The sequence below is a fragment of the Acomys minous genome (genome assembly GCF_964271855.1).
Source record: "Acomys minous genome assembly, chromosome: 11".
In the NCBI taxonomy this organism is placed as follows: domain Eukaryota; kingdom Metazoa; phylum Chordata; class Mammalia; order Rodentia; family Muridae; genus Acomys; species Acomys minous.
Window position 1 is genome coordinate 65218840 of NC_140492.1, and position 13502 is coordinate 65232341.

The 13502-nt window shown below is 41.5% G+C and overlaps 1 protein-coding gene across 5 annotated transcripts in view; it reads right to left on the minus strand.

The window, feature by feature from the left end:
- The window catches only part of TP63 (tumor protein p63), a 94477-nt gene extending 88823 nt beyond the window's left edge, over positions 1–5654 (minus strand). For all 5 annotated transcript variants that reach the window (XM_084802535.1, XM_084802534.1, XM_084802536.1 and 2 more), the window contains exon 1: positions 5445–5654. In XM_084802535.1, the coding sequence (XP_084658661.1) occupies positions 5445–5486 (42 nt within the window). In that variant the 5' untranslated portion in view covers positions 5487–5654. The remainder of the gene's footprint in view (positions 1–5444) is intronic.
- Positions 5655–13502: the final 7848 nt, after the last annotated feature.

Consider the following 13502-nt stretch of genomic DNA (forward strand, 5'->3'; position numbering starts at 1 on the left):
TCCCTCTCTCTCTCTCTCTCCCTCTCCCTCTCTCTCTTCCTCTCCCTCTCCCTCCCTCCCTCTCAGAACCTACAGTGTGTCTCTCAGGCTTGTTTTATGTTGGAGTCATATATGAGCACACTCTGTCCTTCCTAGGCTGGCAAGTTCTCAGAGCTCTGTGGCTGCTACTTACTCACTCCCGCCTTCCTTTCAAGGACAGTCTGTATGTCTAATTTAGTTCTCAGGGCACACTGGGCCATATGGGAATGCTCATCTCAATGGGTAAAAATAATCTATATGGTTTCTGGCTGGTTGATGTCTGATCTACAGGCAAATATATAATACTTCTCATTTGGTAGTAGTTTATTTGGGGAAAAGAATAGAGTTTATTTTGGAGTAACCGAATAATTTGCGTATGAACTGGAATATTTCTGCAAACGAAAGGGGATGCTATTAATACTTTTTCTGGAGTAGCAGATACACACGGGGCAAAAGAAGACTAAATATACCCCATGTATCCATGGCACATCCACAGCCATCGAAGAGAGCTATGGCAGAGAGTACATCCCTCCAACGGGCCCTGAGAAACAGTTCATTTCTACGATTCCAACTGCTGCAGCGAAGCGCAATAGAACTGGGCAGAACTGGCAGCCAACGTGTAGCGCAAGAAACGCAGTTCGTCTGCTTCTGTGCAGCCCATGGCTAAGCCATTCATTCTCCTCAAAAGCTCTCTCAAAGAGCTCAGATCACACACTCAGAGCCCATCGCAGATCCGCCACGGCTTCGGTCAGTGGCACTTCTCAGTAACACGCACCTCGCTTAGCCTCTCCAGTGTTTCTAACTTTTATGACCTAAGTACTTTCTATTGGACCATGTGACGTTTCTGAGCATACCAGCCAGGCCCCAACTCTTGTGCCTTCTGTGTTTTACAACATCCCCCTGAAAAATCTTCCCTTAAATCTAGGGCTCAGAAAGTTTTACCTGTCCTTCCACGTCCAGGTGATTCCTGCACACACATGTGGACCGTCCTGATCCTCCTGTCAGGGCTTTTTACTCTGCTCTATCACTTCGCATATAGCTCCCACCTTCACGGCACACTGAAAGCCACCCCAGTGAAGAGATGAGCTTCTGAATCAATTGCCTTTCTTTTAGACATTCCAAGCCATTGCGCTCTAAACCTAAAATGGCCCTTTGGATTCTTTCAATATAAGTTCAATAAAAATTAGTCCTGGATGAGAGAAAACACTGTGACCTTTTTCCTCATCACACATCAAAGGATTCTGAGTAGTCCATTAGGTTTGGAAAACATTGCCGTCTTAAAAAAAAATTAAATTTTATGGCAATTATGACAAGACATTTTGAAAAACTGAGTTCTCTTTTTATTATTGGTACTGTCTCTTTTTTACTAATCGATATAAAATAGAAACTGAAAGGAAGAGACTTGATACCCTATGAGCATATACAAGGGGAGGTAATCCCCCTCAGTCACAGTCATAGGGGAGGGGAATAAGGGGAAAATGGGAGGGAGGGAAGAATGGGAGGATACAAGGGATGGGATAACCATTGAGATGTAACAAGAATAAATTAATAAAGGAAAAAAATAAAATAAAATAAAATAGAAACTGAAAAATACTCAACAACAAATGGAAAAGCTTAAATTAAAAGCTGTTTTTAGCCTAGGCTCCTCTTTCCTAAGCAACCAAATGTACATCAAAGAAAACTACAGTGCCTCTGTGGCAACATATTTCTTAACCGTTTCACTCAAATCCTCCCCGATAAGCAACATCTCATGACCACAGATGCATACTTCCTTAACAGGGCAGAGGACAGGACTCATTCTAAATCACCACCCACCCCCTCCCTGCATTCACGTCTAAGAACCGCTTGTGGCCGATTTGTGTTCAGGAGATGACTGCCATCTGATGAAAGAACAGCCAGTACAGTTTGGGCTGCTGTGGGTAGCATCCATTCATATCTCCACCCCCCCACTCCCCCACCCCCCCCACCCCCCACACCCCCGCTTACACCTCCGTTGAGGATCACTGCTCCTCTAAAACACAACCAAACCAAACACGCTTTCCCTTATCTAGATAAAGGAGAAGAGTTTCCTTATCGACCAATCTCTTTTCCAATAGTAGTGAGGAAGGTCTGATCTAAGATCTGCGATCTCTTTTGCCCAGTCCCTTCTGGGCTTGAGGGCACCCAATTGGAAAACAGGTAGGGCAAGGTTGCTGCATGGAGAGTGACTACAGCGTGGCTGACACCCGAATTCAACTTGTAGCTGATGCCTGCCACTGTTCTTTTCCGAAGAACATTCACTGTCTCGAGCCCGGCACGGAAGAAACCCTTTAGGACTACCATTTTCTTAACGTGGACGAACAGCACCCCCACAACCACCACTTAAAATATAGCCGGTAGAAACAGGACAGAGATAGGAAACACTAGCCACCAACCATGCAGGCCCCGAGGTCAGCTGAGTGAGCAGTGACTTGGCCTCCAGGAGCCCTCACGGCACTTTCCCCAACGCTTTGCATACGTATTTCATGGAAACCTCCCGGTAGCTACTGCAAGTTACAATAGTCCTCTTCAGAGTATGTCCAACTGCACCACAGAGTTCCGGATAAAATATTAGCAAATGGTATACAGTCGTATACATAGAGCACTTGGAAAACAGTTCATCTGAGTAGTAAAATGGAAGTTTTGAGTCTGGGATTCTGTTCAGTATCAATCCACCAAGGGGTCCTTTTCCCTCACCAAGGTAGGGATGTTTTGGCTAAGATCTTTCTAAAATGGAGCTTCTCTTTTCTTCTCCTCTCTTCACCACCTGCCCTCCTTCACACACACACACACACACACACACACACACACACACACACACACACACACACGCGCGCGCACAGAGCTACCAATATGGTAGAGTGTGGCACCACGGTACTACACTTGTATTTGTTCCCTGTTTTTTGTTGTGTTGTTGTTTTGGGGGGTAGAGTTTACTCTGTGAAGAAATTCCACCCTTGTGACACTCCTTATCTGTGTCTGGGGTAGTTTCAAGCTTGGCGCTGGGTCCCAGTGCTTGCCTGTCACTTCTCTATTGTCACACAAGGGCAGAACTTCAAGCCCTGCCTGTCATGTCTTGCCCGTATCCTCCTCCCTTCTGGACTCTTTCCTGTTCATTAGTAGCATCCCAACCAGGCTCAGCTGGAGGGAAATAACTGGAACACTGAAAACAGCACAGAGAAGCAACATACCACACCTTTATTATTTTTTTGAGTTATCGACTCAAATTGTAAGTTAACTAAAAAAACAACAAAACAAAACAAAACAAAAAAAGAACATTATTTTTAAGTCAGAGAGTTCATTCTAGTAATTAAATAGTAGATAGTCTATGCCTTTTATATCCTCAACCTCTCCAGCTTTAACAATCCTTACTATTTCTATATTGATGGGTCCGCATAAACACGAATACCAAAATGCCATATCTTCTGTATTAAATGCCCATATTCTTAGACTCATGTGGACTCATATCCCATATACTTTTAGTGCACTTATAGACAGCGCTTGGTAGTAAAGAGAAGTTCTCACAGGTAACTGAGCCAGTCTTAACAGGCCGTGAAGTTATACCGCTTAATACACAGACAGCGGTGGAAGAACACGAAGACTATGAAGCAAGTGTGCAAAACGACTCAGAAAATAGGAAGCTCGGCCATGTTCTTTTGTAGCTGTTTCCTATGCGTTTCAGTAGCTTTCCGCCAGCTGGCACGGCCGCCTTGGGAACCTTTACCATTCTGCCTAGCGTTCTTAAAGCCTGGGTAGAGGTATTTCTTTATGATGACGCTGCCATATTCTCGCCTGCAAAATGACTGCTCTACAAAAGGCAGACTTTCCATAGATATAGACTATTGTCATAGACTTTTTAAAAAATTATTCTTCTTTTCTGACACTTCATTTTCCTTAAAACAATCATTTCATTTTGCCTTGACATTAGGCTTGTAATTTTTTCAGTCACCCGTATCTCAGAACTAACTTTTCTCTTTTGTTTTACATTCCCTTCCAGACAGGCTCGTTTCTAGACCCCTGAAGAATGCTGCGCACAACAGCTCGCAGATAAAGACAAATCAGATAGACAGGCCAATCATGTCTTAATTATTAAAACTGAGCGACATCGAACCCAACAAAAAGAGCAAGGCACGCACACAAGTTGTAACACTTCTTCAAACTGCTTGCTAACATTTTATCCTGTCTTTCAATGGTAAAGCAAAACAAGAAACTCTGGTCTCTCTGGCAAGGACAAGCAAGACTGCCTGTCTGCTTTAAAGCACAGCAGGCACTTCCTTTTCCTCCTCGAGATAACTTGATATTTCCCCTGTTCTATTTGCACAGTTCAGCTGTCTAGACAACAGCGTGGTCAGTAACGTAGCACTGGCCTTGCTTTGTTGCCCTCTGCCCCTCTCTCTTCCTCCTGTGGTCTGCGCTGAGGACTGTGAATTTGTTTTGACTATGAAGGAGTTTGCTTGCCCATATCCCCGGCCTCATTTTCCAAGCGTTCACCTGCAAGTGTCCTCATCGGAAATGCTGAACTCTCTTTCTGGACACCCAGCCCCTGCACCCCCCCTAATCTGATCAGTGTCAACACAGCTGCCTCTTCCCAGGAATGTAAACTAATATTGTTGTCAGGAAGTTTCCTCCGGGAGCCTTCCAGCCTCACCAGCCAGTGGTTTCCTTCCCACCTCTTCCCCGTGATTTAAATCTCTAAGCCAAACTTGCTAACAAGAGAGTAGAGGATCCCTTTAAAAATCTTAAGTGCTCTCAGGCTCACTTGTACGCACACACGCACAAAGGGTTAATGGCATACTTCTCTGAAGCAGCTTGTCTGTCCTTCTCCAGCAAACCTCTAACTCAGTCACCATATAGCTTACTCAAGGATCTTCACATTCAAATGAGCTCCCAGCAGAGACAATTAACAGTGACAGCTTTAAACAAATCCACTTTGTTGTTTTTAAAAAAAAAATTTTTTTTTTTTGCTTTTAATATGAAGCCAGGAGAACTGAGCTAAACGATTAACATACAATCAATTAATTTGCCTCTCACCCATCAGTGTTCCCAACAGAATGTGCTCTGTTGCCACTGACCTTGTATCATTTTTAAAAAGTAACTTTATAAAAACCATGAATATTGTGTTTCTTCCAATACATAATACCACCCAGGAATTTTTGTTTTCCCTTTGGCTCCTATTCTTTCATCTGATACTCAGTGACAATAAAAGACATTCCTACAGCCACTACAGAAAACATTAACTCAGGGACAAAATAAAAAATAAAAAGAAAAAGAAAGATTCCTACATAGGACTTGACCCCACTTTACATTGGGTCGCCAGGACCACAACTACAGAAGTTTCCAGTTAAGAGAAGAAGGGAAGGACAGCAGCATCTCCACACAGCGTGCGGAGCCCTTAAAGCTAAGCTTACCTCATTAAATTGAGGCTGGGCATTGTTTTCCAGGTACAACATGTTAGCAGTGAGACTGGTCAAGGTTGCTCTTCTCTCGTCTGCTTCCAGGGTTCTGCCAGCCCCCCCACCCCCTCTGAGAGCCCTTCTCTACAAATCTTCCAAGAAGATAACAGAACTCAGGTGCGCCTCTCTCTCTCTCTCTCTCTCTCTCTCTCTCTCTCTCTCTCTCTCTCTTCTCCCCGTACATACTTTGAGGTTCCCTAATATATACCCAACTATAGGCATGAGGGGCGGGGCCCTTCACTTTACCTGTCCAATCCATCAACTTCCACCTGGCCTCCTCCACTCCAATGGAGTGAGGCCTCTCCCATCTCATTAAGTAGTTAGAATTCCTTATCACCAATCTTTAAAAGAAAAGGGGAAAGAAAAAAGAGAGAGGAGAGAGAGAGAGAGAGAGAGAGAGAGAGAGAGAGAGAGAGAGAGAAAGCAGGAGACAGACAGGTAAAACTTTCCCTGTCTCTTTCATAAGAAAGTGCACTCTGTCCTAAAAAACAAAACAAAACCTCCCCCAAACAAGCCCACCACCCCCACCAGGACACACACAAGGAGGGCGGTGCACGGAGTTCTTGCTACACTTTAAAGTTGAGAGGTAGGAGTTCTGGGAAAGTTTTGGAAGACTTCTTTTTTTCTTCTTCTTCACATTTGGGATTTTAAAAGAATGATTACAGAAAGGTAGAAATCAGGGAGAAATATGTGCGTCTTTTCTCAATATAAAACTCTAAAAGATACTGCCTGTTAGCCTAAGCTTTCAAAATATTCTCACCATACATATACCAAAGGATTCATATTTACCAACATAAGCCACTGGATTTTTCAGACTGTATTTCAGAAGCAATTAAAACCGCCAGTCTTGTTAAACTTCTAAAAACACATATCCGTATTAGCCTCAGTTAAGTGAAGCCCTGGGAAGTGTACCTATGTCCCCCCAAAAGCCCTCCTCTGTCTGTACTTTCCCCCCACCCCTCTCTCTATTATATTCAGTTTTTATTCAGGCTCCAGAGTTAGTATTTCTTATAAATGTATAATTAAATTGATATTGATTATTTTCTGAGATATTTCCACTTAAATGACTAAAAGAGTATATCTTTGATCATAATGAGATGGATTTGCATACGTGCATAAGAGCACTCTTATCGATTCTGGCTTTGGTTATCAGATGGAGCGTGCCCAAGTTCTGACGTGATTCCTAACACACTCCGTCATTATTCCCCGGGGCTTGGAATCCAGCTAGCCTTATCCCTGCATACTCACTGCCCCTAAGTCAGAAATGCAGTGCTCTCTACCACACCTTAGATTATACCTGGCTAAGATTATCATGAGTGAATGAATGTTAAGATTTCTCCTAAAATTTAGAAGATTAAAAATGCCCAACATCGTAAGAGTTTATTATAAAACACGCCATAATTAAAGTTTGCAGGTGGATCCCTGTGAGTTTGAGGCCAGCCTGGTCTGCAAAGCAAGTCTAAGACAGCCAAGGCTACACAGAGAAACCCTGTCTTGAAAAACCAAAAAAAAAAAAAAAAAAAAAAAAAAAAAAAAAAAAAAGTTGGTTGATTGCAGGTATGTTTAAAAAAAAAAAAAAAAAAGGTATTAGGCCCAGCCCCAGTTGGAATGGGACTCCCCAGAAGCTGCAGGCTCAACAAAGACATCTTATTCAACCTATCATTTAATCCTGAATGAATTTTCCTCCAGGAATCACTGTTTTAAAGTAAATCTGCTACTATAATAATTTTATACTAATTTGAGAATACAGTCATTTGAGTCCCTTAACTGAGCTATCAATTACATATAATCGGGGGGGGGGGGGGGGGACAAAAAACAAAAAACAAAACAAAACAAAACAACAACAACAACATAAAAACAAACTTCTTTCCCAACGTTAAAAGATTAAAAGATTCCTGGAAGGATTTGAAGATGAAATGCCTCATTCCTTCCATGTGTCAGTCACACACAAACAACACATCAGTCTGGGGTCTCAGTCAGACATGGACCAAGATTCTAGACAGGCATCTGAGAGCCATGTGCGCTGGCTGTGTGAGAGTGAGTTGAGGAAAGAAGCCTGGAGAGGGGATTGGAAGGAGGCAAGAGAGCTGTATTCCTTAAAGCCAGCTCCATGCCCCAGGGGCAAGTTACTCAACCAACCTAGATTCCAGATTCCTCACTTGGGAAATGACAGAGTGGGAGAGCTGGGGATTCCTAAAGACCTTGTAAAGAGGGAAGTCTGTGTCTTTGCCCGGGATTAAGAGAAATGCTACACAGGTTTCTCTCAGTTTGCTTTGATAACTGTCCCTAAGCTCTGGGTTGTACAAATGAGAAAGTTAAACCATGTAGATACTTAAAGAGCATAGAGGAAAAGGAAGCAACGCGTTGGGGGAATCTAAATGCATGTTGTTTGCTTGTTTTTGCTTTAGGGTATTCCCATGGAGAAAAATTAGCTAATTGTCCATATCAATTTGAATTTAACATAAACATATTCATGAGAGTGTTAATTAAAGTATATCTGATAATGTTTGGCTTCAGAATTAGCATCCTGTATGTTAGAGCCGTGCACTTTATCGAGTGTGGAGGTTACAGAGAAATAACAGTTCCCTGAACTCTGCTTTCCCTGGGAACTCAATGGTCCAGAAGGATTTCAAGGCAAGCGATGCAGGGTTGAATAGGGGCCAGCATGGGACATAATGACCTCTAGACAATGAGACAGGCATGCATCCTTTGTGTATAAACAGTAAGTATGTTCTATGGGTGGGGTTGGTGCAATGGAAGGGAAAGACATAGACTTTGTGGAGTTTAGTCATGAACGTGACACAGGGCCTCATGAGGAAATCCATTTTCTTGACCTGAAAGAGAGGGGTGATTAGAAGCCAAAACTACGTATACTTGGGATTATTTATTTGCCAAAGGAAACCAAGGGTTGGTGCCTTGGTTGGGTTTTTTTTTTTTTGGTTTGTTTGTTCGTTTGTTTTGTTACAACAATGCTTAAAACTTTAAGAAAGAATGTGTATCCAGTTCTAAGTTTAGTAATCTCTCTATGTCCTAACCAAAAGGTAGCCATCTGTGTGAGGCAACAGAAGGAACAAATTGCAACGCCTCATCTCTCCTAATACCTGGAGTCACCATCATTTCTTTACCTTTCTTAGAGGAGATGATGGGGCACCCGTAGGGTACCCCAGTGCCAACGGGATAGAGATAGGATAGATATCTATTAAGAAAGAAGCTCAACCCATCAAAATCTGGCCCCCGCTTCTTCTGCTCTCAGCGTTCCCTTCCGCTCTTTCTACCGTGTTCGTTATACGGGGAGCCTATCAGGTCACTTCTGATTCCTCCTTCCTCTCCTTCCTCATTTGGTATCCCCTCCTCTCTTCATCCGATCCCCAGTAACCTGTATTCTGTGTTCAACCGACACAAATGTTTGCTTTGCTTCCCTTGTGACACTATCTTCAGGGGACTTCTCTAAGCTCCTAGTTAAAGGAAGACCTTACATTATATGATGTCAATTAAAGCAGGTGTGAAAGTCTACCCTCCAATAAAAGTATTGTATACTCCTCCAATAAGTTATACATTTTGTGTGGTATATACAAAATGTATGGATTTTTTAAAAATGTTTTTCCACTCCTATCACCTTTAGTTTCTAAAACTCAGTGTTTCAAACAGTTTTTCTTCTAGAAGAACAAGAGAATTGAACAGAGACTCTTTCCCAAAGCTTATTATGAAACAAGCGCTTTTCATGGAATACTTTTCCCATAAAAATCAAAGCACAGGACTCCATTAAAAAGAGAGGGAAAATAATGACTCCAATCTAAGCTCAACATCTCAAATCCTTAATAATCATTTGTGGAAAAAGGAAACTTGCCAGCTCGATAAACCTGTAAGAGTCCAAAAGAGATTGTAGTCCTTAGAGCATGGGCAAAGCTAAGCGCTGCGGGTGCTTTCCAAGCTGCTGCAAACGAAATCAACTACCGCTTTCAATGCCAGCTACCATCCAGATTAAAGGGTAACTGGCCGAGCACACTGAGTAACTTGTCCAAGTCTGATCTTCCCTCAGCTAAGGGATCTCCTTCCCCTCTGACCCACACAGTGGACAAGAACGAACATTTTAAGAAACAGCTGCAGTCGCCAGATCAACTTTCTCTTTAGTTTAAAGCTTCATTCAAAATCAAGATCTAAGATCACACCAATTTTAGGGTCCCCAGTTAGGCTTTGAAAGATGGGGGTGCCTTTTTCTTTTAACACGTAGAAGGGGAAGGGAACTCTGTCCGAACCTGGTAGTTGTATTCAAGATAGAAGATTTTGTATAAATGTTATTGTAAAAGGTAAAATAGTAGACAACATCCAGCCTCCCCTCCCCCTGAACTTTTTATGGGCTGAGTGTACTTCCAAATATTTTACATATATAAAACTTTGAAAAAGATTTATTTATTTATTTATTTATTTATTTATTTATTTATTTATTTATTGTATATGAGTGCTTTAGCTGCAGAAGAGGGCATCAGATGACACCACAAATGGCTGTGAGCCACTATGTGGTTGCTGGGAATTGAACTCAGGACCTCTGAAAGAGCAGGTGGCACTCTTAACCACTGATCCATCTCTCCAGCCCTAAAACATATTTTTTAAGTGGTTTATCTTTATTTTGGTATTTTGCCTGAGTGTATGTTTGTGTGAGGGCATCCAATCCCCTGGAACTGGGGTTACAACAGCTGTGAGCTGCCATTTTGGGTGCTGGGAATTGAACTCAGGTCCTCTGGAAGAGAAGCCAGTGTCCTTAACCACTGAGCCACCTCTCCAGCCCTATGAAACATTTAATTCTTATGAAAATGATGACTCAGAAGTACAATGGGGCTGCTTCACAAATGAAGACGTTGTGGCACAGGTGGCAGGATGACATTGAGAAGCCATATACATTTTGAACCCAAAATCTACACACGGCTCTGATGTACGCTTAGGTCACACTTTCACATTTCCTCCCATCCCGTCTCCACCTTCGTTCGGTGCCTTGTCTGCAGCAGCCTGCAGCTCACTCAGCAGGCAGCCCACTCTGTGATTATAATAATAGCGGGAGTTTTAACCACATCACATGCCTGCCTTTAAATAACGCTTGGCTTTTGAACGTCTCTAAAACAATCCAATGCCATAAGATGGAGAGATACAATCATCTTTTATATAATTTTTCATCATGATGGAAAATTAGATCAAACCGTAGTCTGATAATTAGAAGCAAAACCTGAAAACTCCAAAATTTAAAAGCCAACTATAAACACACCATTCACAACTACTGTTAAAAGTGGCATTCTCACATGTTTATGTATAGCAAAAAAAAAAAAAAAAAAAAAAAAAAAAAAAAACCAACATAATACTCAATATTCTGTTTGTTAATTATTGTACTATTATGAGCATTCTCTTGCTACATAGTCACACAGCTAGAAGTACTTGGCCAAATGTTATGGCCCAACTAACTAGATGGACGTAGTATCAACCTATTTTCCAGGAATATCACACCAAAGCATAGTTTGAAGCCTCAACCCATCACCGCAGGGTGAAATATCCTTTCTAACTTCAACAGTGAAAAGGGAAATTCTAATTTTAACGTGGATTATTTACTTGCTGGTGAGATTCTGTGTCAATATTCACTAGCCTTTTGCATCTCATCGTTGATTTACCTATTTGAAGCGAGGATTGGTGTGAGGGCGATGCGCACACTTGGCCTTGAACTTGCAACTGTCCTTCTCTTAGCTTCAGAGTAGATGAGTTTATAGGCCTGAGCCACCAAGTCCACCGTGGTTTTCTCCTTCAAATTGTCCGTGAATGGCCTATGCTTGCCAATGCACCTTGTTATTTATAATGATAATTACACTAACAAATTCATCAAATAATAAGTTACTTTTATTTTGCTTAGATATTGAAATAAGAATTCCGATCACTTTATAAATAAAGTGACTGCTTTGGTATTTAATTCTCATGCTGCTTATTTATAGTATGAACATATTATTTTAAAATATATCAAGTAGAGTACACAGAATAAAATGTAAGCATGTATTCTTGAACCTAGACACACCCCTTGTTAATATTTTGATATATATTTAACCAGAAGAACAAATTACCTATAAGTGTGTGTACAATTCCTAAACCGGATGTATAATATTAAATATTAAAGAAATATTTTCCATGTGATGGCCTTAAGGCAATACAATATGTTAATAAGTAAAATGCAACAATGTAAGTCCAATGACTAAATTAACAAAATATTGCATAGGTAGAATCATGGGTCAAGGGTAAAGTGCTTGGTGTGTAAGCAGAAGGAGTTGGCTTTTAATCCCCAGAGTACATATAAAGGGTTCATACACTAGCACATGTCTGCAATCACAATTTTCTTACAGTGACATGGGAGGCAATGACCAGAGATTCCTTGGAAGATCTTTTGGGCCAGTGATCCTGATGCGCAAAGCCGTAAAGAACAAATGGATCTGTTCTCAAACAGGTTATAAAGTGAGGCCTGACAGCCAAGTAGCCACCAAGGTTATCTCTGATCTTCATGTGCTCACTGTGGTAAATGTACACCTGTGTGTGGGTGCGCGCGTGCACATACACAGAGACAGACATACACATGCACACACACACAGACATACACATGCATACACACACAGACATACACAAGCATGCACACACAAACACATATAAACAGAAACACATATACAAACACAGAGAGAAAATACACATGCACACACAAACACACAGACATACACATGCACACACAAATGCATATATACTCAAAGATGCACACAAACACATACACACACACACAGAGAGAGAGACAGACAGACAGACATGCGCGGCGCAAGTGCACACCCCCCCACACACAGCTATGATGGTTTTTCTCAAAATAGGACAAAAAGAAACATGGCTGAGTGACAATGGCCTCACATCTTGAACACCATGATCTCAATTAAACATTTCCTCTTTTTCAGTTGTTCAGTTTGATAATTTTGCAGAAATCTAATGTGACTGGGCAATAGAAAGTGACAACATTAGCACTAGCCCTAGTGTTATTTAAAATACTTCTTGATAGTTTAGTATACAACTTCATTATGTAAGTAAGTAACTGCCTCTTTTTGGTACTTGGTATAACTCATTAAGGTAAACAGGCTCATCTCCACACCCACTGGCTTCATTTACAAATAGCAAGTCTTCAAATCAAACCAGTTCACATTGACTACTGGTTTTATTTACTTAATATTTTTGAATACTTTCCTCTTTTCACAAAAATCAGAATTTTATCCTATAATATAGTTAACTTTCTTAACTCGCTCCACATCAGTAGTTTACATGATAGATGCTACAAAATAGTGACCAGCATTTTTCTTGAGTCAAATGCACAGTTCCATTCTTTGCTACTGAATAACATTCAAAAATTCTTATCTTCAAAACATCACAATGTTCTAAGTTTCAACAGTCTGACCAATACCTATTTCTTTGTCCTGATCCTTCTGAGCTGATGGCACAGTGACTACAGGGAAGCCACCACACTAAGTGACTGGGCATCAAAACTGCCAGAAGGCAGGGAGAGGAAGCACTTTACAGTCAGAACCAGGAACCAGGTCTGGGTCCTCCATGGCATTAGGTATGAACGGATTATGAATGGATGTTCATTCAAGACAATCATAAAACTCTAAAACCTATCATGTGGCTTTCTATATCACCCTCTTTCTAAAACCCTGGAAAAGGGGACCCCTTGTGCACAGTTATGTACAAAAAGAGCTCTGTCTCCAGAACCCTGACCAGAGGACAGGGGCTCCTGTGACCATGCCAAGTACAAGCTTGTCCCCTCCACACTTAGGTCTTCAATCTGCTCTGTAGGTGACTCTGTTGTCACTGTTTGGCCCTTGATGTGACTATGATTCCCGAGTTTTGGGGGCTTACGCTTGTCTATTTGACCATAACATAAACTTTTATTATTGATGAAAACTGAGAACATTCATTGTGAGCCAGTTGACCCTTCTGGATTTTCTCCCTTAGGGAACA